The sequence below is a fragment of the Opisthorchis viverrini genome, assembly GCF_000715545.1.
Source record: "Opisthorchis viverrini unplaced genomic scaffold opera_v5_18, whole genome shotgun sequence".
In the NCBI taxonomy this organism is placed as follows: Eukaryota; Metazoa; Platyhelminthes; class Trematoda; order Opisthorchiida; family Opisthorchiidae; genus Opisthorchis; species Opisthorchis viverrini.
Genome location: NW_008751674.1, coordinates 165225 through 193021, shown reverse-complemented (window position 1 = coordinate 193021; position 27797 = coordinate 165225). Strand labels below are relative to the sequence as shown.

At 40.0% G+C, this 27797-nt stretch overlaps 2 protein-coding genes across 2 annotated transcripts; both read right to left on the bottom strand.

The window, feature by feature from the left end:
* Nucleotides 1-1077: 1077 nt before the first annotated feature.
* On the bottom strand, nucleotides 1078-3110 carry T265_01626 (hypothetical protein; the record flags this gene model as incomplete). The annotated part of the gene is made up of 3 exons (XM_009165692.1): nucleotides 1078-1545; nucleotides 1712-1931; nucleotides 3002-3110. 3 exons carry the CDS (start codon nucleotides 3075-3077, stop codon nucleotides 1185-1187), a joined length of 657 nt encoding a protein of 218 aa, XP_009163956.1.
* Nucleotides 3111-25856: 22746 nt separating this feature from the next.
* On the bottom strand, nucleotides 25857-26264 carry T265_01625 (hypothetical protein; the record flags this gene model as incomplete). Its single annotated transcript, XM_009165691.1, has 3 exons — nucleotides 25857-25985; nucleotides 26045-26131; nucleotides 26181-26264. 3 exons carry the CDS (start codon nucleotides 26262-26264, stop codon nucleotides 25857-25859), a joined length of 300 nt encoding a protein of 99 aa, XP_009163955.1.
* Nucleotides 26265-27797: the final 1533 nt, after the last annotated feature.

The following is a 27797-nucleotide window of genomic DNA, read 5'->3' as shown; positions in this document are numbered from 1 at the left end:
GGGGAATGGAACATATGAGAGGGGCGTCACAGTTCGTATTACAAAGCAGACGCACACTTTAAACCTAGTACCACTCGATATGTTGACCGTTTGTCTTTTGCATGGTGCCTGGTCATAGATGGTTACAGAACGCTGATAACTCTTCAAAGTGTGGAGAAATATAGAGTACACCGGAGTTAAAGAACTGGTTTTCTGAACGTCGAGTTTTTTTTGCACGTTGAGTGCTACTAAATCACCATCGTTTATCGTCACATGCAACCTTAGTTTTTTGTCTATACTTCGTCTTACCGCTCAATTTAAGAGCTGTCGGAGACTTACTCCAAAACGAGAACATGATGACGTGAGCAAGGGAGTTAATCGCATTAGTAAAGATAAATCCTAAAGAACTTGTCCAATACCTTTTCCTATATATAATGATTGCAGATTGTGCTGCTTAGTACACAATATATTTGAGTATTCTTGAACAGAAATGCCGCAAGATCTAAGTTAACTTTTTGGATGCTGATAAATGTTACCGACTTTCTCCTTTAAGCACAATCCACAGTCAAATATGGGTGAGCAAATTCAAGCACGTTAAACACGTTAAACATAAGGCCAGAAACATGGAGAAGTTTAAACTACTTAAGCAAATATCCCCGGCTGAGGTGCAGAGCACTTGTAGCTCTAGCAATTATCAAAGTATGGCAAAACGTGACAGACGGGGGTCAATACGGATGTCTGCGCCAGACTTTCTTTTTAAAGTATCATTGTGTTCTTGGAAAAAGTATTTCAGCTGAACAAAAGTAGAGATCTATTGGGTTGTGAGAGAAAGCGTTTTCTCTTCAACCAGCAGGAGTATCTTAAACAAGTGTGGATGTGTTTCAGCTGATTGATTGTTGTTTGCCACACCGGAAAATGTCACAATATTATTTAGCTCAACAGACAATTACAGAGTGCCTAACAAAACCCAGGTGGGCGGTGTCCTAATCTAACTTACGTTTTATTCACCCGTAACGGAAATTTAAAATAATATTTTGCCTGAATGATATGCATATTTGGAAATATTGTGTAAAGTTCATGAAAACGTCAACATGCCGCTGACCTAAACGTACCCCTTGATTTTTCCACTTTGATTGATGCATTAATCACGTCGCATGAGAGGTAGTATGTTCATTTTATAACATTTCTGACTAAACAAACAAAATTCATGGAATGTGGTACAACGTTTGCTTTAAAAGTATTGAAACAATACCACCAAATAGTAGTCCAACGTCCGGAGTATTTTTACCCATGGCTTTGTTCACCTTGTAAGAACTTGTGCGCCCAATAACTGCACACGCCAACCTCGCACCAGAATTGCCAGTTGTTCGACTTCCTACATCAGGCAGGCGTCCAAGATCGTCAACTTGTGCGTGAACAACTAGCGAAAGACCGATGAAATCTAAAGGTGGATCCACAGATTTGATCATTATTGTTACGTTGATGTGCAACACGCCCATCATGTCTGTCATTGCATTTCCGAGATCGCCTTCGTGCCGTTCCATTGAATCCAAGCCACCATGATTTCTATTGAACGAAAAAAATAACCATTGCCTTGACAATGTTCTAAAATGTCAAGTTTGGCTGTCGATTCGATTTAAGTTAAAATGCAAAAAATAAATGTTTTTCAAAAAACGATTACTATTAGAAAACATTAGATCCATGTTTCCTGCTAGGCCACATTAAAACATACTTGTTAAATGGATTCCAGTGTGCATTCGCATTGAGGCAATTGTCGCCAATGTCCCCACTTTCATGAATGTGAACTCCGTGCATTTTTCCTTTTTCAAATCCGTCAATCGAACCCACTATCTTTACCGTCCTTGGTTGTGTCACATTGAACTCAACTCTACCAGTGTGGTTGCCCAGAAATACGGCAATTCCGTCCGACAGTTTGAACGAAGTTCCTGAATCTCGAAAACAAAAGTAAATTAGAAAAACGGAATTTTTATTTGACTTTCATTTTCACCATGAAAACTAAACGACAATGCACATTTTGCCATCATTTATGGAAAACTGTCCCCGGCACTTCTTGATCTGTAAAAAAGATTTCTTGGTCACCACTTGACTCTTATTTCAGGGCAAAACAAGAAATTTGATTCGTGACGCATTACAGCTTGTCGAAATGCATTTCGTATAAAAATAGAGGTGGTTTTGTCCAGCAATTAGCGGGGAATCAGAATGAGTCGCTTGCACTATTTTAGGCAAATGACGCCAGACTTAAATTCTGTCGCTTATGCAGGGGTCATTCAAAGTCATCAAGCAATCTATGTGACTAGTGGCAGTTCTGTGGGATCAGTGTAGGATGTTTATCGAGCTAAATTGTTAAACAAATCCCCTCTTTGCTTGCAGATATCATGATATGATCAAATGTGATTATCTTTATCACCTGTACTACTAGAATGCCAGTGATATTCCCCTTTAAAAATGTTAGGCACAGTTACAGATTATCAGCTCACTATCCAAAAAAAGATTCCGGTTTTCTTCCTCAATTTGGCGTTGTTAAATACATTCTCCGTCTTCACTCAAAATAAAACTTCTAATCTGGTAGTATTAACAGAATCACAGGTGAATGAGCAACATAAGTGCATTTGCTCATCAACCGAATGCCGATCTGAAGTTATCTTGCTCATCAACCTAATGCCGATCAGAAGTAATTTTGAAGCTTTAGATTGCATTCTGCAGCACACAGAGCTCAACAGTATCACGTGAAATCTACTACACTAACGACTTTGATATTGAGCTTTTATTATTAACACGGGTATTGAAAACTTCTCGAAGACGTTTGGTAATTGGTGCATCCTCCTCATGTGTTCTTCAGTTTTACATGGGAACAATAAAACACGTTTGCTATAGCTTTATGTGAACAAATTTGACTCAGCAGAAGAACATACATTATCACTCCACTGAAACAAACTTTGTGGCTCAGCAGAAGAGCATGCATTATCACTCCACTGAAACAAACTTTGTGGAAATGACTTACTATGACAGGCCTCCAAGTTCTCAATGAGTTTTGCAAAAACAAACAGCCATGTTAATTTGTTTGCAAGGACTGACATCTCCGCAACACCTTAGCTAAGTGCAAAGCAGTGTGAACAAGCCCGAACTTGGAGGTATCAGTGATATTTATTTGTTCTTTTACCCACGTGATCACAAAGCTGTCAATAAGATACCGCCCTGGGCTGCATACTAAGTAAGTACGTCAAGTCCTACCAGCCGAATCTGACCACAACGCCACGAGAGAATTCTTAACTTCTATTTCTGCTACTAAAAGCGGAAGCAGCATGCAGATTTCACGCCGTTATTCTATAGAATGAAACGAAATTTAGGCGAATGGACGTTGGAAGCGAAAATTGAGCAAGAGTATGATGCGCAAAACATTGCATAAGCTGTCAAAGCTGTCCACAAATATTTTACGCATGAAGGTACGCGTGAATCCTTCAGAACGATACGCAAGTTCACAACAAGTAATGCACATGCCGATGTGTCAGGCCCATGGAAGATATTATTTATACCCGGAAATGTTGTTCAAAACCCATAAAATTGATAGTCCGGTGCGTCAGGTTAGACCAGAATGATTCTGAAGTGAAGATTATCGTATGGCTAAATAAATACGGTAGTGCAACAAAGCTGCTTAATTATTGTTTTATATTATAGCATTCGGCCTCTTCAGTAGCATTCATTAATTCTATGCCGTCAGGTCTGACGCATTCTACATTTAATTCGATTTTATTCACTTTATGCAGTTTGGTCTTGTCGGATGTTACTGAAGTATTACAACGTCAAACGCACACTCCTATTAATTGGAGCATGTTGCGTCTTCTATTGATTTTCATTCGTAATTGTATGGAGACATTAGCTGAGCAATTCTTCACAGAGAATTGCTGTTCAAATGTTCCATATAGTATTTGGTGTTCCTAGATTCAAATTAGCTATTTAGCCTCGGTTATGGAAGTACCCAAAAAGTGATCGAAACTAAACATCAGACTCATCGGAAAGCCATGTGCATTGTAGATCTAAATAAGCGTAGTTGTTCTCGCTTTCAACAATTCCGTTATTACGCCTTGCACATGTGTTCCGGGACTATATCGCATCAAATGTACAACACACGCTGATGAAAATGTAGAAAGAGCGATTTCCAGGGAGACAGCGATTTCATATTAATCTTTCGGTTCCATTGGAGGAAAGAGGTAGAAAAATCATTTGACCTAATTTATAATTTGCTTGTGATTCTCTAAAGATCAAAGACCAGGATAGGTTTTGTGTTTATCCTGCCGTAAGGTTGTTTTTCTGACATGCATCTGAACGATGCGTAGAGTAATATACTATTACGTTTTGAAATAATTATGATGATGAACTGACGCAGATACCATTCCTAAATGCAGTTTTTTTGTGCTGTGACTGAATACGCTAGTTCCTTCCGTAGGTTTAGATTCCTGTTAAAGTGATCCGGCATATATTTTTTTAAAAATTGTAACCAAGTTTGGTGTTGCATTTATCACCTCCCGGCAGAACGCTAAACGCATACTAGAACATTTTCAAGACTACAAATTGTGCGCATTGTAAAAGTATTTGCGAACGTAAACTATACACTCTAGGCTACAAACGGTACCGGGAAAGCTTAGTTTCCGTGATGATATTCCGCGGTTTGTAATCTCACGTAAAAAAGCGACACATGCTACTCAGGTACAAGGCTCCCATTTCATTCGAACTTCACGGTCAAGAAACTTATGTTGGGGGAAAATGGAAAAAAATGTGAAATTGTTTTCTAAAACCATGTAAGTGCTGTGGTTTATAGAGCCGCGTCTGAGGTGTCAGTGGTCTGAGGCAAACTCATTTTGAACCCGTACTGCTTAGACAGAATAAATTAAATGATAGCAATAAGAATAATAAAATAAATAGAATGAATGGTTCATTTGGGCAACTTTTGTCACAGGTAAGAAGTAAGAAGACCCCATCGTTTATGGACAGAGTGAAACTTATCTCGCCCAATTTGGACAAACTAAGCATTGAAAGATGTCAAGATAAAGCTCGATAGATAATTTTTAAGGACTTTAGCACAAGGGCCGTCAGATTAGAAGGTCAGGTTTCCAGTCACTTACTCGGCCACTCAAGGCGTTTATGGCCTTTGGTTTTTCTAGCGCGGGATATCTACCTGCCGCACTGGCGCTGTGAATTTCTTTATCCTGCCCAGGGTTACCGGAATGGGTTTCTCTGGAAACGTATTTACCCTACCGTAAAAAGCTGTCTTTTGTTAGATTCACTCTCAAAAGCAGCTCTGCATCCACCTAGCCATGCCCATACATAATATTTATGGGAAACGGTTAACAGCTAATTATTGCATCGTCTAGATAGGACTCTACGCATGTTTCCGCTTACAGCATGTTTGATGGATTAACTGCGGGCACAACTTATGCATGTAAATTTTGATTACATAAGAGTTATTACTGATTCATGGTTTCCTGTGGGAAAAGTGTAGCGCATACTCAGCTCCATTGTGCATAAAATAGTTTTGACTTGTCTTTAAGATATAAATGAACCTTTATTACTAACGTACAAAATAATGCGGCGTTTTAGTGCCGTCAATCTTGTGTACACATGTTCTGCGTGTTTGTTACGTAACATCACATGAAGCTTATGTAACATAGGGTATCTAGTCGAAGAGTTTATATGCATAACTAATCTGATTATTTTTAGTATGAGACTTTCAGATATTAAACATTTCTTCTAGCTATGGTATATGCAACATTAACGCAAGCGGATGGAAAAAAATGTGAAATTGTTTTCTAAAACCATGTAAGTGCTGTGGTTTATAGAGCCGCGTCTGAGGTGTCAGTGGTCTGAGGCAAACTCATTTTGAACCCGTACTGCTTAGACGGAATAAATCAAATGATAGCAATAAGAATAATAAAATAAATAGAATGAATGGTTCATTTGGGCAACTTTTGTCAAAGGTAAGAAGTAAGAAGACCCCATCGTTTATGGACAGAGTGAAACTTATCTCGCCCAATTTGGACAAACTAAGCATTGAAAGATGTCAAGATAAAGCTCGATAGATAATTTTTAAGGACTTTAGCACAAGGGCCGTCAGATTAGAAGGTCAGGTTTCCAGTCACTTACTCGGCCACTCAAGGCGTTTATGGCCTTTGGTTTTTCTAGCGCGGGATATCTACCTGCCGCACTGGCGCTGTGAATTTCTTTATCCTGCCCAGGGTTACCGGAATGGGTTTCTCTGGAAACGTATTTACCCTACCGTAAAAAGCTGTCTTTTGTTAGATTCACTCTCAAAAGCAGCTCTGCATCCACCTAGCCATGCCCATACATAATATTTATGGGAAACGGTTAACAGCTAATTATTGCATCGTCTAGATAGGACTCTACGCATGTTTCCGCTTACAGCATGTTTGATGGATTAACTGCGGGCACAACTTATGCATGTAAATTTTGATTACATAAGAGTTATTACTGATTCATGGTTTCCTGTGGGAAAAGTGTAGCGCATACTCCGCTCCATTGTGCATAAAATAGTTTTGACTTGTCTTTAAGATATAAATGAACCTTTATTACTAAGGTACAAAATAATGCGGCGTTTTAGTGCCGTCAATCTTGTGTACACACGTTCTGCGTGTTTGTTACGTAACATCACATGAAGCTTATGTAACATAGGGTATCTAGTCGAAGAGTTTATATGCATAACTAATCTGATTATTTTTAGTATGAGACTTTCAGATATTAAACATTTCTTCTAGCTATGGTATATGCAACATTAACGCAAGCGGAGAGCAACCTTGGTTAGATCATTTGAAATGAAATCAAATACACAATTTTGAGCGCGGTACCATATCTCACCAGTTTATGCCTGCTTGCAGAAACTCTCATTGGAAGGAGAGTTACGCGTTTCTGAGGGTGAAACCTCGTTTGGAAGTCACGATCGCTTACGGCATCCTGTACCATATATTTGACAGTTGTCCAGTCATGAGAACTTTCCGTTGCTCCCCAAACTTTCATGGTTAATGTAATCATATTTCAAGTGCCAAAGTGCGCCGAGAATATATTAGATGTGAATATTCTAAGTTGCTCATCGCGTTTCTACCCAACTTCAACCCCCTATTCGTTTTATTACTATGAACACAAAATTTCGAGAAAGTTCCAGATTGACTGCAATAGCCCCAAAGGAAACTTGATACGAAAATTCTTAGAATATTTGCAGACGTCTACAATAATCAAGTCAACACAGTTATTGTAGTCACTCATATTAACATGGTTGACCCCAACCATGGTTGGATGGAATAGAATAAACGGAATTTCCTTTCAAAGCAAATGTTTGTTTGCAATCTAAGCCGTTTTACAAACAGATTCGTATGAGTTCGTTACCTGAGAGGCTTTCCAGGAACTAAAATAACTGCGATGCCACGGACGCCTAATGCTGACACTTCTAAATTCCAAGATAATGAAATTTGCGGTCAGCCGTCAAACTGACAATCGTGTACCTTGTCTGCACAAATTCAGGTAAAAAGTCATAATTGTTTTACACGAATCATTAGTAATTCAAGTTTGCAATCTCATTAATCCTGTAGGGTTCAAAGGTGACGTAACGTTGTAATTCGCCATCGATATAGCAGGATCCTTCAGTAATTGTAACCCAATGATTGGTTGGCCATCTTAATAACATCACATGAATTTTGTAACCATGTTTTCCTGATATTTTGTGATAAAAATAAACATTCTTGGGATAATCAAGCTTAATGGATCCAGATTATTGGTTGATGGTCAGATGGCTGTTGATCCGTTCGCCGAGCTTGGCAATTGGCTTGCAAACGTTTCGTCGCCATACGAGGAGACATCAGCAGTGCGCAGTTGGATGTGTACTTCTTTTTTGCCTGCGTGTGTTTATATATCAGTCACAGGCTATCTGTTACCTTCTGACGCGATGGGCTACTTGACCCCATTTACCAGCCACTAAGAGCGAGAGAACACTAGAACCACAGAACTTAGAGCTGCAAAAGCGACCATACGAGGAACTCATACAAGAAGCAAGAAAGCGCCATTCAAACGGACACATCAATTGGATTGGAGGAGGCGCCCAATCAAAGCACCAAATCAACCGGCGGGCGCAGGGACACTAAACGCCACGGTGGAGGAAATAGGGCGGTACAAGCAACCAATCAAACTCGAGAACGGCAGACCACGACGCAATGCGAATCAAGGCCAGAGAGAACAAGCTACTAAAATTAGAAGCCGTTGGGATAACCAAACAACACAAAAGAACACAGGCCACAACGCAACAAAGATCACAAACGAACCAATAGATTCACTAAACTCGTTACACTTCAAGTAGCCAATCATGTCAGAAGATACCAGATAGCCTTTGACTGCTATATAAACACACGCAGGCAAGGAAGAAGTACACATCCAACTGTGCACTGTTGATGTCTCCTCGTATGGTGACGAAACGTTTGCAAGCCAATTGCCAAGCTCGGCGAACAGATCAACAGTCATCTGATCAACAACCAATAAACTCACCCGAACTACCAATATTTCACCACATTACCAGGATCCAGATCATGTTGCATTACGTTGCCTGTTTCAGAAAACAACAGAAGACAAATTTAAGTTAAATTTCACTTCATGCTTCAAATGTTTGAAGTGGTTGTTGAGAATTTCCTGGGGAGTGGAACTCAATGATAAATTCGACTTGGGGTGTTGTGCAACTTTCAGCGTATTTTGGTGAAACTCCGCTTGTCAGGAAAACCCGTGGTAATTCGAAATCACATTCTTACTATGCCGTTATGTTTCATTTGTGTTGTACAGCAAATCTAAATTGTTCAGCCGAATTTTTTGAATATCAACAAAGGAAACCGAAACGAGAATAACGTTAAAATTATTCAGCTAAACATCATTGTGTACCAATGTTATTCCCTTTTCAAAACATGCTCTGGTCATAAACACAGCTTAAAAGCGGGCTAGATGATGGCATTTGGAGGCCATTAAGACGACTGAATTCTGTGCATCAAAACTGGATGGAATATTTTGATTGTAAGACATCCTGACGTTCACAAACATATCTGCTGACATGCACGATACCCAAGCGCGCACATGCGCTAACAAATTGGAAGTTGGTCTGTCTGCTATTTGTTTTTGTTCTAATTCACCATAGAAAAACGATTCACCTACATGTCTCTCAAGACATCAGAACTTGGTCCCAGCATCCTATAATACCTCCGCAAACCACAAACAAATCCATCTGATGAATAGTTGCTTGTTTCTTACCGCGTGCCATCCGCAACCTAAGAGAGAAGACAATTGTCTTTTGTATCAGACGTTGATGGAACGTTGCACAACCGAATCTGTCGCTTATGTTGAAGCCTCGATTGTGCTAAGTTAATGCGCGTTTCTTGCTCTCTCAAGCCTTTTTTTGTCACCAGACATTATACTAGAATTCCGTACATCACCATCTTCATATAGCTTATTTCGCTGATCGTTCAGTGCAATATGACTAAGCATTCATCTTTACAGGTACGTTCACTTCGTATATCAGAAACTTCGAAGAGAATTTTAAAACGCGCGAATTAATATTGGTAGCGTGGGAATACGCGCAAAATCGAGTACTGATTTTGTTCTGCGAATTTGGCCTCACATGAACGAAAGTCAAGCAGCACTACACAGTTGTTTTCCCTTAATTTGGAATCATTTGAAATGACTAACTCACAAAACTGCGACCTCACAGAGATTAGTTTTATTATCTAATCTTTCGGTCACGTCTGACTTGTGGTTTACGTACCGTGAGATACTGTGATGTGTGTGAGATTTGTGTTAATCAGACAGCTGATAAGTAACTCGCGCTTAAACCGTTAAATGTCCCGAATAACAACTTAAAGGACATGAATAAAAGCCTGCCTGGAACTCTTAGTGCTCAGGATTCTCATTAAGAACAAAACAGCCTTGCCATTATTCTTGGCTTCTTAGAATTGATTGGCAATCATTACTTATTGAGTATTGTTTTCGCCATTTTGAAGTGCCCAGTGAGATGGACAAACATGTTTTAAACCCATTGTTATCTTAAAGGCATATTGTATTGCCGGATAGAAAGTAGGTTTAACCGCAACTGGAGCATGTTTATATTTTGGACGTTGGTGGCCACTGATAACTCGCGCACATCGAGACGCATACAGAGGCTCAATTGATCTGCTTCCACGCACATTGCTCCCATACCGACTGGCAAAGATTAATCATTTCAGTAACATATTTCCTATCAGGACATTGTGTGCATGCCTGCGGCTCAAATCTTTCCATGAGATACGAAACATCTTTTGCACATGATTTGATTGATAAAACAAAATATAAATTTACTTTGTTGCAATCGATATCGTTGCTCATTATCCATCTGGTAGTTTGTGCAAATGCAGCTTCACGGCATGTAGCCATAATGTTTAGTTCCAAATAAAGACCTGGTCAAAACCCCCAACAGTATCGAGAGATATGCACTGCTGATTTATTTCAAAATCGGAATATCCTGGGGCATACGATCAGATGGCTAAGATTCTACCAGGTTTCACAACCCTAGCAGCACGGATGTAAACAACAGTAGATTTTCGTGTAAACCATCAAGACGGTCTTAGCTAAGATCTACAATGACCTCAGCTCTTATGGTTATCAATATGTGTGGAAAAAACTGTGAACATGCTGTCAATATTGTCCGGCCTCTGTTGATTTCTTTTAACGATGCTACGTGAGTAATCATGTAAGTGAATGAAACCCCTTCAAGATGCGCATATTTCTTTAACACTGCGGAGCAACTGCGCGTGAGTTGAAATGAAAACCACAGAAAAGTATTTTCCAAAAAAAACTCCGAAAAAACACGATATTCTTTTTGAAATATTTATTGAAAACCAAATAAATTTTGGAAAATGGTTATGCAAATTTAATTCAAGGAAACAACATGTTAACAGGCGCTGCCTGTTGGACACTGATCATTGAGTTTCACAATTTCATATTGTTCTCCTTTTGGCTTTTGTGGATATATGTGAATGCTGGAACAATTACTGTCACCATGCACTGTCTAGAAAATAGGGAGAAACAAAAAGTTGGAAGCTTTCTCATAAGCCTTGACTTACAGACGCGTAGTGATTTTTGAACCCTCCATCTTCCCAGTCTTGAATATACAGTATCGTTACCGTGTCGATTTTCAGAGCCTCGCTTATCTTAAAAAAATGGCAAAGATAATGCATGATAATGCGCATAGTATTCATCTTACAATTGCCCCGAAAACTTGTTTTTCTTCCTCAGTGGGACAACGTGGTCGGTCAAATACGATAGCCCGGAAACACATGGCGCACATCAGTAAATGAGTGAGGGTGAATAATATTGCTGAAATGGTATAAAGATCACTTTTGAAGCAATGATTCATAAGTTAAAGGTTACAATTATTTTATTGATGATTGTCCTAAGTAAATTATAGTGGTTAATCGCCCACATGTTCCTCATAAGCATTAGTTCATAATGCCAACATATTTATTATGTACTTGCAGAGGAGTTCTCTTATATTCTTGTTTTAATCTCTTCTTCTTCTTTTAATTCTTCTTTTCTTCTTTTTCTTGATTCTTCCTTTAATTTCTTCTTTAATCTCAAAGACGGAGTGCCTGTCTACGCCCGAAATATGTTAGTATAGTCATTCACTTGCTGCTGTGCAGCAGGATATAGCTGACTCACGAATGGGCAACTCCGCCAAGGAATGAAGGAACACAATCCAACCTGGCTAGCTTATGGTACCAGGGGGACGATAACCAGTTCGGTAGCACAACATTTAACTGACACTGCACACAACGTGATAACCAGCTAAAGTTCCCGCGTTGTTTACAAGGTGCCAGCCGATCAACCCAGTTCAGTACAGCAACGCACAATCGCAACGGATAAAGATATCACCGTACGACATCGCGAATCGTTCTTTTGTCGGCAAAAACGCCTTGTTCGTGTGCTGTACTTAATATGGTCCAACTCACCTCACCTCACACAGGCACCCTGTGCTGAACACACAACTACGGCACCTCTCTTGCTGACAAGCTCAAGTCACCCTATTAGCGACCTGAATTAAGGTAACCAGTGTCCTCTCCCACTCGATTTCCTGCCTATGTACACCATGCTCATTCAAACCCATTAAATGCTGTTGTGTCAACCTTTGCAGTAATATGACTTGAGAAGACCTTGTCGAAAACATGTTCGCCAACCCATCTGAGTTCTTTCATATTTGCGGCTAGATAGATATATTTCTAGCTAACATCATATCCATGAACGGCCACAACAAACCAGGTATCGTTAGGCATTCTAAATGCAAAAGTGTCATTTAGCATAAATGTTATCTATATAGCTGTACACTGGTGCAGTTTTTGATAAAATTTATGGAGCCTCCATTAGTGCACAAATAATTTTCAAAGAGTTTTATCAAAGAGTTTTGTTTTATATCAAACTAAGGCAATTAGTAAAGAACTGCATTCATACACAATTTCAAACGTTACATAACAAAACAAATTGAAAGTTTCAAAAGGACTGAATTTCGCATAATTCTTGCTGTTAATCAAATTGTTTCCCCCACAGTAGTACCCATACGCTTATAAATTCTCTTGGTCACAGAGCAACATCTGGATGTAAAATTTATACAGACTAATATCTGGTTCGAACTATGTGCAAACATATAAAAAAGACGACCAAAAGATGTCAAATTTGAATTTATAAAAGTACGGAGTGGTTCCATCATAAATTTGTTGTGCATTTAGCCAGATGTCTTAAATGACATCTCGAACAAAACGATGTTAATCAACTCAAAACACTTAATTGCATTGAAGATGCAGGTCATTAAAAATACTCAATTTAACTGAGATGCCGCTGAAATTTGCTTACAAACCAAAAACTCTGGGCATAAATTTTTGTCCATAAGCAGAAAAATGGGTGCGGTCATGGAATATACTTACGCAAAAAAGGGTTCATCTTGTCCTACGCTAATCCGCTGGCATATCACGGTTTAAATATTGTCAACTTTAGGTAGTATTTTTTTGATTTTATGGAACAACTAATGACGCCAATAAACGGTGAAGAACAATAAATTTCTCGATCAAAACACCGCAAGAGGAACAACACGGAGATGTTTTCTGAACTGACTTCTGGCATACAATGCCTGGATGTGTGAGGCTGAATTCGTAAAAACAGTGAGTAGTGCGTAAACAAAATACATTTTTAATTCCAATACGCGCAGTTAACATTACATACAAAATTTGTTTTCGCCTTTTTGGCGCTAGTAGCTGAATATTCTCCGTTATTATTTTTTATCGCAAATGGCAATGGGGGTAAAATTGGTAAATGATTCACTACCTTCCATCCATAGACTCCGAGAAACGGTTCTCTTCATTTGTGAGGCTTTCCACAGATGCAAATTTAACCGTGCTAAGCAAATTTCCAGTGCATAAATTGTGAGACCTTTTTACTGGAAGGGAGTGCAAATCCAAAGGTAACACAGAGCCCTGACAGAACTTTAGCAGTGTACCTCCCACCGTCTGATAACACTGCGGAAGCCTATCCCTCTGTGGAGTGATTGTACGTCTTTGTGCAAAGATTGTCGTGTTTAAATGACTTAAAACCTATCCTCCTATTTGCCGAATTAAAAGTTAATCAAAATTCATATGATTCAAACTGGTTTGTTTTGCGAAATTAATAGCGAACAACGTATGAATAAATCTGGCTGTAATAAGACACGCTGTGGGAATGAGAAATTTCATTGAGTATATTGTCAAATAATGAAAAATAGAAAACTGAGTGCAGTGTATTTTGAGCATGTTATCCGGGTTGATTCGTGTTTCTATTGATGTAGACGTTTACTGGTGTACTTCTCTGACACTTCATCCTCAACTGCGCTGAAGTTCGAAGAACATCAGGTCTTAATTGACCGCTAATTGCAATCACGTAGGCCCGTTTGGTTTGCTGAATACCGCCTGGTTGGTGAGCCACACAAATTGTGCATTTAAACAGATCGCGCGGGGCATCAGTACAACAATATCACTGTATGTTTTCGGCTGATAATCAGTAAATTACTAAGCACTGAAATGTTTGTATGCTACTCTGTGTCATTGCTCATTTATCCGCTACAATGAGCAGCAATTGGCAGTCACGAGAAACAAGGCAGAATTGAACCCTGTTTGTTCCAAAGGCTTCCCAATAATGCGCAGTTCATACTCGTCAGACTGCATAGATTGTGTACTGACCGGGGGAACCGGATGTTGAAGAAGTCGAACGCAACTCGAATAAATACTGCGTACGTTTTAGTTCTGTTCATTTTATGGTGTGAACAATGCGCATTCCACTATTGGCAAAACGCAGGTTTGTTCCCAGATAATATTTCAAGACCATAATCTTGACACAGGTATATAGGGCAGGGCTAGCAAAGAGTTGCTATAATGGCTTTTCAGTGCAGACCGCCATTATGTTACAGACTATCTTTAGTGTATACAAAATTAATGGATGGTAAGACAAAACGAAAATTGAAATTCTTTATTTTTTCNTCAATAAATTTAGCCAAACGTTGGTTTGGCTTGCTCAGTACGCATTCATTTCTGCATTTCATGAGCGCTCGTTAATGGAAAAAAAATAAAATTAGCCTAACTTGTTTTTCGCCCAACTTTGCTATGATTCCAAAATCTGTTGGGGACTAAGGAACTCAGCAACGGTTTTGGGCTCTCGCAGGGCCGTGAACTGAATTCTGGAACTCACTTGGTTTGGCCAAATGGTAGCCGACAATTCACTTTACTGAAAAGCCGTCAGAACAACGAATAATGTAAGTGTCCCAACAGATAAGCAGTGTTTCATCAATTTATGTACCAACTCTTTGGTTCAAATTCGTTTGTTTGTTTATTCCCTATTCTAATGAATCCTATGCAAATGAGGTTACTGCATCAGAACAAAACGTTACTTCTGAAGCAAGTAGTGCCTGCGAAGAACTTAAAGTTTCCAATTCAATAAGGCTCGAAAGAACAAGAACACTACTAAACTAGAAGCATTCAAGGTGTAGGGGACTTGATTGACATGATCAATACTCTCTTGAGCGTTCTGTTCATTTCTTCCTTCTCTTAATTTTTTAAGTGCGGTACATAGCCCTCAATTCGATTACATACATCCTTCTAGTTAGATCTTGCTGAACTCTGAACTGCTAGTTTGTTCGGTAGCGCTGACATACGTAATGTACTTAATTAAAAATTCACTCTGACCCATTGAGCACCCTTTTTTGGCTTCTGAGTGAATGATTGTCTAATAAATCTTAAGCCCCCTACCTTCATCAACTGTGTTTCATTCAGAGCAATAGCTTATTCCTTGGTCGATCGAGCGTCTTTCCATTCAGCTTGCCTTATTTTATGCTGTATTGTTCGGCAAAAATACGTGGTCCTCAGTGGAGCTCATTCTGTCCTTCGTGCTTTGCGCTGCTGTTCTTGTTCATCCAGATTATTGCCTTTCCTTGCGCCATTCATGTGGTGGACTAAAACTCGACGAATGCCTTCAAAGACTTTTAAAGACCAGTGTACAACTTGTGTCAACTTAAAACCACAATTCCCCATCAGGCTCCAAATTGGTTTTACACTGACTTAGAAAATGCAAGGATAATGAAATTCGAAACAAAGCACTCACAGGAATTTTGCGCCTTTAACAACGCATCAAACAAATTATGCATATCTGGGGTTTTGACTAAGCTGCAAAATAATACCGGTGCAAAAGGTTGGTAAAGTCGATGAAAACATACAACAGTTTTCGTTCTTATTTTTCGCTGATCAGCTGGGTAAATTATTTGTACTGGATGCTTTGTTTGTGGTACGCCATCGCTAACTGGAATGAATCAGATTAAAATTCCGGTTTTGTAGGAAACGTGGGAAAATACGCACGCATTTACAGACGAATTACTTATCACACATCACCCTAAATATTGGTGAACGCTGTGTGGTTCCCAGTGAACGATTACAGTTTTCCGATGCAGCGATGAAACGTCTTTACATGGTACTTGGGCTTTCCAGAATAAAGTATCATCATTCATACAACGAAATGAAAATGTTCACAGGTTTTTCATACTACCATGAAACCACAAGTAGCTTGTTCGAATAAAATTTTTTACGGATTGTGAGATTCAATTAATCTGCCAGTTTTCGGGGAGATGTCATTATTTGATCCCGTGATATGGACTTTTTGAGTTAATTAAAAATGGCGATATCACCTGGCAGGTTTCGTTATTTAGTTACTTGTCTACCAAACACTTTAAAATTAGATTCATCCAGGCTGTGGACAGCTGCTTGGCCGATTGATGCAGGCCGTCATCACAATGAGAAGTTAAATTCGATCGCTCAACATGCCAGTTAACTGTTTTCCTCTTCAGTCATTACCTTTGTTGGCGCAAATATCGCAAACTGAGCGCAACCTGCAACAGGGCGTTCGTGTAACTGCGTTGAACATGTGAGATTAGCATTGAAAAGATTTGCACTGCTTATAATAGTGCACGAATGAAATTATGGGTAGACTTCTCCAAGCAAAATATGTTGGTTAGTTGTGCTGAAACTTTGTAATCTCGGGTAAAAAGTTAAACTTTAAAAAGTTAAATTTGGCATTGACATTAGGCGAATGTTCATCGACAGGAGATGTTTTTAGTCAAAAACCGGCTGTTGTTAAAAACCGTCTGTTGATTCCCCTTGCAAATCAACGGTGACCAGCGGTAATGTTCTTCGTTCTCTGACTACTCAAAAGTAACATTACTCACACTCGTTTGTTATGATGTCGTTTGTTTATTTGCTGCTCGTTTTTTCCTCTCTTTCGATCCTACTTAAGTTCTGCGTATTCTTCAGTAACTGATGTTCATATGTTGTTGCCCGTTCGTCATTGCCTGCAAATCCACCTCAGTGCGTCTGGCCCGACGAAAAATGCGGACCGACCGGGTGCCGAACCCGGAGCTCCTGAACGATAGACGAATGCATTGTCCACCACACCAGCCTGACTCCCGGAGAGGCTTATCATTGTACGACACCCGCTGTAAGCCTTTGGCGAGATTTGTTTTAAGCGGCCAAAACCGCGCAATCTGGCTTGTCACGTGACACGAGCTGCCGCGTCACACCGCCGACCGAAAGACAGTCCTTCACATCCCAAACGCATTAAATTTTTGTCCCGTTATCTCTCTATACGGCCAACTCACGCTGTCAGACTGCCGCTATAGAAATCCCTGCTTCGTCGGTGACTATTTTCTGCTCCTGCTGATTGCGTCATTATTGATTAACCAGTTCGTGTCAGTCCTCAACACATCATTTGCTGTCCACGTCTGTCTGCTCCTATTGACTACTGGCTATGAACTCCGTAAAATCTAATAGCCCCAATCGTCCTGTGAGATACATAACCGCCCGGATTTTACACCGTCTATCACACGAATAACGGAACGCAACAACCATCAGCAGCTTGCCATCTTCAGCTACCAAGTACATTGGCTCCCAGAGAAAAAATGAAATCTTTCAAGAACCAAACTGCGAAATTTATTGCCTTACTTTCATGGTGACAATGCTGCTCGCCGAATCATTAGTTGCGTTGCACGCTGCGCGATTTGGAAACGCCCAAGCTCGTTAGTAATCCCGTTGCATAATAAGACGGTGATGATGAAATCTTTTCCCCCATTAAAACTGAAATCACCAGAGGTCACTCGATGTACTTGTCCGCATGTTCGTTCGAACTAAATGAACCTGAGTTGTTCCTTCGGCTCCTGATGAGTGCTTTCAAAATGGAGAATCATATTTACCTCAGTGTGAATATATAATCTAAAGGACCTCATTAGATTAAGTTATAACTTTCAGAGCAGAAAATTAATTCTGGTTTGTTAAATGATGTTTTTCGCGCTAAACATTTCATCTTCTTCTTCAGTGCATGTTTCAAAAAGTTGCGACGATTCATTCGCAGAATGCCTGCAAGCAAATTTCAAATCGTTCAATGTATACGGTTTTAGTTAGCACGGCTTGCTCATTACTATGCTTTTTTCCTCAATTTTTTCGTTTCATATCATCCTATAAGTTACGTTCGTCAAATTTGGTCATAGCTTGCGTTCGAATTGGTTTGCCGATATGATTAGAAAATTATTTCGCTTTGGTGAGTTGTACGATAAGGGAGCTTTTGAAACAAAATATGATATAAAATCAACTTATTCATGCTGTTTTTCCGTTTGTGCCATCATAAACCTTCCAGTAGCATCAGAGGACAGCATTCCTCTGACGACGTTTTCCTCTAAATGATGATTAGTATCGTGCAACTTTCTTCGGCGGTCTGACAGAATGGATGAAAATTCTAAATCTTAGAAGTGTTTCGAACCTGACGCTGTAAGTGTCAAATAATTAATGCAGTCTTGCCGACCCACTGGCTTTTTTTCAGGGAGAGAAGCATGGGAAAGCCGATACCAAACAAGTACAGACTCCTGAGAAAAACTAAGACATGTAATGTCTCTCTCAGTAACTCCAAAGTACCATAAGTCGACTAGTGGTCATGGACTTCACAAGTCAGACGCCAATAGAACCGTGTTCGGTTTTTCTCCGAAAGTAGGTCAAGGGTGATTTGTCATGAAACACATGAGGTTACTAAAGGAAAGACTTAACTGTGGAAGAGTTAGACGGAGTCCGCTGTCGTTTTTTGGGTGGTTGTAAGACAGACAATTGGCTTGTTAGTTCAAATAATTAAAGAGTTTTGTTAATCAAACTAGGTGCCATTCTTTGGTAAATCATGTACAGACTATTTAACGTAGCTGCTGTACAAACATTCCATTTTAGCAAGTCCAGCTGCTGGGTCTCACGCTGACAACATCATGGAAGCCGATACGTGCATTTTTAGTTCTGTATCAGTTTATTTTTATTGGGGAGGATTCGGGGTTTATCTGGTAGCAGTCAAATTTGACCCCACTATTAGGCACAAGTAACTATTAAGCCTGATGGAATAATAAACTATATTAGGTGAAATTCGAAGTAAGCGATCTTTACGTTATATACAAAATTTGAACAAACTGGTTTGGCAAAAAGTAATTTTAAAACCCATCTGCATGTGTGTAAAAATGAACGCTTTTCTTTCTCCGTTTGGCTCATTCACTACTTCACAAAATAACAATAACGGGGAGTCAACTGTTAAAAATGACACTGCCTGACATATGTTGATTTTTTGCAATTTCCCAATCTTCCTACAACTACTTCAACCCAAGGGGTTGACTCTGGCCACGCAGACGTTTATGACTTCAGAATTTGTCACAGTACAACGTAAATTGAGTTTTTTTGGCACCAAGAAGTTGATGAAAATGTTGTGGTCAAGTTTAGCTCGAGGAAGCTAACCATTTTACTTGGGCACTATCAGATATCGGGATTTACCAAAGTCCAGATGCAAATTGAGTGAAACAATCGGCAGGTAACATGCAGAGGAACAATAGGAAGCCCGGCAATGAACCCTGAGTTGCAATTACGTTTTTTGAATACGGATCAAAACAGTGTAACTAGGTGATACAGTGCGATATTTAGAATTGTACAACTATCATTCAACAAGTTACCAAGCTACTCCAGGTGTAACGAGTAGTAAATGGTTTTCTCATAAATCCGATTCGCGTCAACTGAAAAGTGAGATTCATTGCGGAATTCATGGAATTGCCTAGTAGTATTTGTTTACATCCGAGTGATAGTCAATAAGTGAACGGGAAAGTTCAGGAGGACACCTTCGAAAATAAGACGGATGTTCAGTTTTTTATAAAGAAGATGCACATGAGAATTTCGTTTCTCTACCAAAAGTTCTGTTAATCTGCAGTGGGTGTTTTCCAATAAATAACTCTCAGAGAAGACCTTCCAATTGATGCCGCGACCCGTGAACAACCGAGAACATTTAGATATTAGTGAGCCCTGATCGTGGTCTTGTTTCTCCGTGCGCGTCATCTGCGACGATTGGGGTATCCTGAACACCGCGTAGCAAGAGACGAAAACGTCTCTGAAGGAAGTTCGTCGATTTATGGAGACGCCGAAGTCGTATATTTGGAGTTGCCAAGATGTTCCAGACAACCAACAAGAGGCTTTCGAGCGCTGATGCTGAATCAGCAACTAGCCCTCAAACAGCCCAGCATCTCCAGCAACGGACGCTGGAGATTGCGATGTCGACGCGGACCTAAAGCAGAGAAATAGAGTTATCGAATGTGCCAGTCGCGTTCTAACTAACGATGAACGAAAGTACTTGACCACTGAGAAAAAATGTTTAGCGATCGTATGGGCCCCAGGTAAATGGAGGCCATATCTGCTTGGGCAAAGATTTCATATCTTAACCGATCACAATCCTCTTGAGTGCATCACGACCAACAGAGATCCACGAGGAAAGCTCGCACGCTGGGCACTCCGATTATACGAGTACAACTTCACAATATAGCACCTGCCAGGGAAAGATCCAAAGGCTGAAGATGAGGTCCCCAGGATCATGATTGGAGCCAATGGCCTCTTCGCCGAACTAGATCCCGGAAGCTGGGTATCAGATGGCTAAGGAGGGCACCATAACACTCCCAAACAAATGGCCTAACCGAACATAATAACCGAACGATCGAGGATTGGCTGACGGCCGAAGGGGGCGCATAGGAAGTGAACATGTCAATGGTGTTGCTAGCTCGTCGTGCTTCCATACAACCGAACACAGGCAAGCCCCTGTTTATGTTGATGTACGGTCGAAATCCACGCCTTCCGGTTGATCAGGAAATTGGGTTGTGGCCGGCAACACGCTATAGGAAGAAAGAAGGAGAGCTCGAGAAAACTTGACCTCTGTTCAGGAACGGACTAGGCAGTAAACGGCAAGTAGAAATGCACGAACATTCCCCATAGGCATGAAGGTCAAGCGAAAGAAACGCCAGAATCCTGGACGGAGTGAACGGGGATCGCGCATTCTGGGAAGTCAATGGCAAGTTACGACTGCTGACGGAAAGTCTATACAATTCAAGATGTTTGAGGATTGGAAGGAGTAACTGGGACTTAGCCTCGTAAGTGGCATGATACAGCCGAGCAGCAGCTGAATAGGCGAGCTTATGGAGCCGACCTAATGGAGGTAAATGAAAATCAGTCGCATGCGAACGACATTTAAATGGGGGAAGTTGTGTAACGGTGGATACTACTGATGAGACATGTGAGTAGTATATGGTGTCCACATAAATCCGATCCGCGTCTACTGAAAAGTTAGATGTATTACAGAATGAGTGGAATGGCTTTGTATCGCTAATTCACATTTGAGTGTTAGTCAATGAGACAATGAGTGTTTTGCTTCTCTGTCCAATATTCTGTTACTGTTCAGTTGCTTTTGTCCAATAAATAACTCCGAGCCATAGCTTTCCTCCGTTCACTCTCTTTTAGACCAACTGAGCATAAGTGTATTTCACTTTAATTTCCGCGATATTATTTGAAATTTAAATTCAAACCGCCAAACTTTTTTTGATTCAGTATAATAAACGGATTAGCCATTTAAGCTATAAAACAATAAATGTACACCAAGTTCATTTATCGCGAGGCAAATCAACTCGCTCTAGTATCCTTGTATATGATCTCTTGTGTTTTATTACCCTGATGGTCGTTATCTCATACACAGAAGAAAATGAGTCCAAATCTTGCAAGCAGACCAAACAGAAATATTTGAATTTCTCGTTGGTTATGTGCAACTTGGTCTAAATTCAGAGACACCAATAAATTATTGTTCCACCTTCAACTTAACTTACTTTATTTGAGTATCTCAGGATAATGAAAAACATCAAACCTGGATAACTGGATCGAGGCAAACGGTAGTACGGTGGATATGATGAGTCATGTGAGTAGTATATGGTGTCCACATAAATCCGATCCGCGTCTACTGAAAAGTTAGATGTATTACAGAATGAGTGGAATGGCTTTGTATCGCTAATTCACATTTGAGTGTTAGTCAATGAGACAATGAGTGTTTTGCTTCTCTGTCCAATATTCTGTTACTGTTCAGTTGCTTTTGTCCAATAAATAACTCCGAGCCATAGCTTTCCTCCGTTCACTCTCTTTTAGACCAACTGAGCATAAGTGTATTTCACTTTAATTTCCGCGATATTATTTGAAATTTAAATTCAAACCGCCAAACTTTTTTTGATTCAGTATAATAAACGGATTAGCCATTTAAGCTATAAAACAATAAATGTACACCAAGTTCATTTATCGCGAGGCAAATCAACTCGCTCTAGTATCCTTGTATATGATCTCTTGTGTTTTATTACCCTGATGGTCGTTATCTCATACACAGAAGAAAATGAGTCCAAATCTTGCAAGCAGACCAAACAGAAATATTTGAATTTCTCGTTGGTTATGTGCAACTTGGTCTAAATTCAGAGACACCAATAAATTATTGTTCCACCTTCAACTTAACTTACTTTATTTGAGTATCTCAGGATAATGAAAAACATCAAACCTGGATAACTGGATCGAGGCAAACGGTAGTGGTGTTTTGCATATACCTGGGTACTCCATAGGTATTTCAATTGAAAAACATGTAATTCTGTTTGAAATATTTTTTATATTCTTGTGAAAAGCGGGGTTTACGCTGATATCAAAATGAAACTTCAGAGTGAAACACTTTAGTCCACTTGCTACTGGCCCACAAACTATTAATTGTTTACGGTGTAGAGTGTCTTTGCTCCAAATGAATAAATTTGTATCTTCTAAAATAAACTACTTTCAACTTCTTGGAAATCGGATTTTGAGGCCTCACTCTCGGATTTGAATGAACACATTTGATTTTCCAACCCTTTCAATTCCGAATGTATTTTCCCAGTTGCTTCTCACCTAGCCCACTGTACGTTTGCGCAGTGCACTCTCGAAACAACTTGAGTGTCCAATTTTTTGTTCATTTCGCAAATAATACGTTCCATAAGCTCAACTAGTTTAGTAGGGTTAAAAGCGCCGGTAGATATGTCAGTTGCGTTATCCACGAATTAGTTTGCTTCTCATTTTAGGATAGGACGAAAAGGGTCAAGTCAAATCTGTGAGAATAAGTGCAGTCCGAAATTAAATTGTCTTTGCAAACAGTCCAAAGACTTATTCTTGTATAGGAATGGGCGAACTTTTGAAATACCAAAATAAACTAGATTACGTTTCGGCAGAGTAGCACACGACCCAATAGAAAGAGATCTAATTCCCATAAATCTATAAATACATGCTGGCCAACCTGGCTGTCAATTGGCGATTTCACTGACGAAGATGGCCCGCTTCGATGGTGTGTATTTACTCTCCCGTTGTATTCGTATATTTGTTGAAAAGTATGAAAAACATTATACAAATTAGCCGACTTTCTACATTTGGTTCTGCTTGTCGAAGAGTCATTTTTTCTCGGTGACACGAGCAGTTGAGAAATAAAGACTGATAATCTTGTTCAGGACTATAGTTTCATGCAGATATATCTAATATCCAGCTAAGTCCCTGACAGGTGTTCATCCTTATTTTGATGTGCCTCCACTTATTCGAATACGTAATATTTTGGTTTTAGAGCGCATTTGCTTTTTTTTCTAGGTTTATCCAGATGGTTGCTTACGTTCCTGATTCTTTGTGAAACATCACACAGTGTAAAGGTTGTCGAATTGGACAAACCCCGATGTCCAACACCTGAGGAGATTGCATTCGCCGATAAGATGGTAAGGCTAGTCTTTGACATAAATGCTTTATATTTTTTTCAAGTCGGAGATGCTTCTTCCACGAGGAGGCTTGAAAGTAGAACATTTGGAAGCTCGAACGATAAACAATGAAGGTGGCTCGAGCTTCCAACTTTTGGTGAGTTGACCGAGTTTTATTCGGACAATTTCATATCCATAATTTTAGACGCGCGTTGATGGGAGGAAATGTTACCTTGCAAATGTGTTCGGGAACAAACCAATTGGAGAACGGGTGGAAATGATTGAAGACTTGGATAACTGCGCTCCGAGGCCCGACTGCTAAGAAGAATCTTGCCATTCAACATGCTACACCTGTTGTTTTTTAACTAACTGGTTGGAAAAATACAAATCACTAATCGTGAGTGTCCATGTACGTTTTAGTTAGCCGGGAATAAGAAGGATTTCCTTAAAAAATGACGCCTATTATATTGAGCTATTGGAATACAGCCGGGTGGAAATACGAAACTGAAAACTGATAAGGTTATTCTTTGTGATGATTTCGTAGTCTGGCAAATTTAAGTGTTCGGGCAATAGAAAAAAACACTTTTCCCATGAGTCCAAAAGGAGAAAGTAATGGCTGAAGTGTTCGTTCTTGAACGTTCAGCAACAAAAAACGCTTGATTCGGAATTCCAAATTCGCGTGATCTCCCTCATTCCAGCCCAAGTATTGTGCTACCGGTCTAAGTACATTTGTACTTACTTGTGCTAACATATTCACCCACAGGTGAAAGTGTTGATAGTGCTTTACTCAAGAAAGTTAAAAAGGTATATTACAAACAGCTTCAGGCCAACGAAACCGCCATGGGTAACAAGATAGTTCTTTGCGCAGGTAATTTGGTGCTTGAAAGGATTTATGTAATGTAAAATGTAATTTCGTTAAGTACGTCCTCAGAAACGTTTGATAACATTATTTGCAGGTATCAACAAGGGTTCTATGAAGCAAACCAATATCCAACTTTCGGAAATTTGAAGAATGTAAGAAATATTAAGATGGTGTAGTACCTAATGGGTTAGTCTGTTGTCGTGGTAAGAGGCAGCATGCAATATTTTGTCACACTGCCTTAAAACATACTGTGTTCCAGAAGACACTTGATTGCTTTCCAAGATCACTCCTCTCAACAGATTGTATGGAACACCTGTAATCTGGAGAGCGGATGAAAATTCCAGTAAAGCAAATAGGAGATAAGAACACATCTGAGCCATTTGCTAAGATATAGCAAGAAGATTCTATCTACTAGGAGAGGAAGAGAATTAGCTATCAAAATCAGAACACATTTTAGCCTACGAAATCTGATAAACAGGTGAAAACCATATTCAGTCCATACATTTTATTGCAGGATGCTTCATAGTAGACCTGATTCGTCGCAATCCTTCACAGGTCGCGAAATATCTAACTTACCCAACATTGTGCGTACAATTGATACGACATCTAATTTAGGGAAGCTACTATACTTTAGGACGTAAAGTTTATAGCAGCCGGGGTGCATGGATTAACAGCAAATGATCATCCAGTGCGTGTTCGCTGGACGTTTTGTAGCGCAACTGCAGGTATTAACCGAATATCCATAACGGACGGAAAACCTAATATAAGATCATAAATGGTTTAAACTAGATTTATTATGCCCGTTCTACTAAGATGTGTACGTCACCAGAAGCAATCGCATACGAACAAAAATTGGACAACGAGGCGACAGACCGTCAAAGGAAAGTTTATGGAACTATTAACAAAAACTAAATTCCCGACGACGAGCAATATGGTGGTGACTGAAGACGTCGATAGAGGGAGGCGACGCAAAGTGAAGGAACCCTGACGATAGCTGCCAAAAAGTACAAGGAAACACTCCATCGAAAAAACCTGGAGCGACGAAAAACCGTTGAGTTTAAAACTACCGATCACGCGTAATATTGACACAGATGTCATCTCATCAAACCACCCGTGATTCACGCATTTATGGAATCAGATGGAGACAATGTCCCATCCCAACAAATCCACAGGCAAACAAATATTCGATGGAACACGTAAAGTCCCGCGCCTCAAAGGAGTGCGGTGAAAAGCGATACAGGCGCGAGAAGTTTATTATGAAAGATGGATAAAGGTATTGACATGGTGGGGCACAGATGAAACGAAAACAAAGTCTCAAAATGCAGGTCCACAAATTGCGCTGCTCGGACATTCGGCGTCCTTCTGGACAACCGTCAATCGCTGGCCTACCGGGTTCGTACCGAAAACATTCGCAAGTGTGCAGTTCGATCCATCGTGGCGTGTCTAAAACGAAAACGAGTTACGTCGCAGTGCTAGTCTCAGAGCTCCAGCCATTGACTCACCATGAGTTGGAAATGTAACGCTTTATCCCCTCCATGGGGCCGGATGTAGAACACGTCCACAGACTTCCCAGGCAAAACAATCCCTACCTTGAGAAATGTGTTGTCAACGATAAATAGATTCCCACAATCGGCTTACCAGTTCCGTAATGAGTGCTTGTTCGTCCGAATTGGGACAACGGGGATCGCCTAAATTTGATGGATCACCCGAAATCATCGCCATGATAGCCATCACAGCCGTTATGGATAAGGTCGAACAGAATACTGGAAGAAAAGAATAGGTATTAGCTACGATGTGATCCATTTCGTGACCTGTTGTGACATGTTAATTATGCGAGATAAATCTGCTACATCTGCGTTTGCTGGTTTCCGATAGACACACTCAAACCAGATTCATAAATATGTATCACGCATCTTCATGAATACATTCCTTGCCAGGGAAACTTACTAGGGAAACTGATCATCGTTTCGCTCCACTTCTTGACTTGGCGAAATTGCTGAACCTGGTGCTGAATATATATTGAGACAATGGCGTCCGACTCCGATAAACAGGATTATTTTCCCGGAAAACACCGACCATTGGTGCCGAGGAATTCAGATTTGTCAAAACGCCACTGTTTTGACCACTACAACCGTCTTTCGAATACCGGGGACAACGCTGTTTACTAAACAAACTGGAATACAAATCGGACGTTTTTGCATGGAGGTGGGATCCAGAAATTCGGAAATAATTATATATTTGTGTTTGAAGACTTTCTTAAATTACCCCATTTCGGAGAATTGACTTTCCTTCATCTAGGCTATGCACGGGTGTGTTAGATGCATTGATTTGATACCGTATCGCTGAGTCTTTGTGCTTTCTATGATATCTTTGTCGTCCTAACGTTATTTGTGGCTCGTCTTTCGATTGACAATGAGGTAGAACTGATGACTTGCGTTTAGCGGTACATCACATTTGCTTACCGCTCAGCAATATTTAGAAGGCTGAGGTTGAGGGCTGGCTCTTCTTCTTAAGGGCTAGAGTGGTTAAGAATTTCCTTGTATACGCTCTAGGTCCTCAGAACCCATCAGTATATGAAGATTAGTGCGTTCGTTATTGGCACTAAGCATATCTCTTATTTCGTGCTCGAATGACGGTCAAACCAATCGTTTAGAAATAAGTTTGGAATGCTTATCTGTTCCTCCGTGCGGACAGGCATATCATTAGTGGAAACGCAGTCTCTTTGTTGTGCAAAAATTCGAAATTTATCTTTGTGACGTAAAGCAGACTGTAGTAAATTTTTACTTGAAATACAAGTGCTGCGTCTAGCATCGAAATCCGGACACCGCAATTTCCTCATGTTACAATGATGGTTGAAGGTGGAAACTTTAAACGAGTCGCGTAAATATATAAGTGATTTGGAGTGATTTTCCTCTGCGGAAAAAGAGAAATAAAAGAATGAATGGGCGAAGCGCCCGTCCACGGAATTTTATTCGAGATGCCTTATGATGAGTGAGTATTTCGCTACCTTCGTGAGATTTGGTTTCAAGTGGAAAATAAGATTGACGAAAAATTGGGGACTGCGCCAGTTTATGGCTGCCAAGAAATCTCCAGCATCCTGAGGTGTAGTGCATTTCGGATAAACATGTATCGCGATATCTCAAATATCGTAGAAACTGAAACATGAGGCGTCCTTGTGCAGTCTGTTCAGATGTCTGCAAACGTCAGTTGAGTTCCAGATGAGACTTGCGAAATCAAGCTTGTTTGCAAACGAGT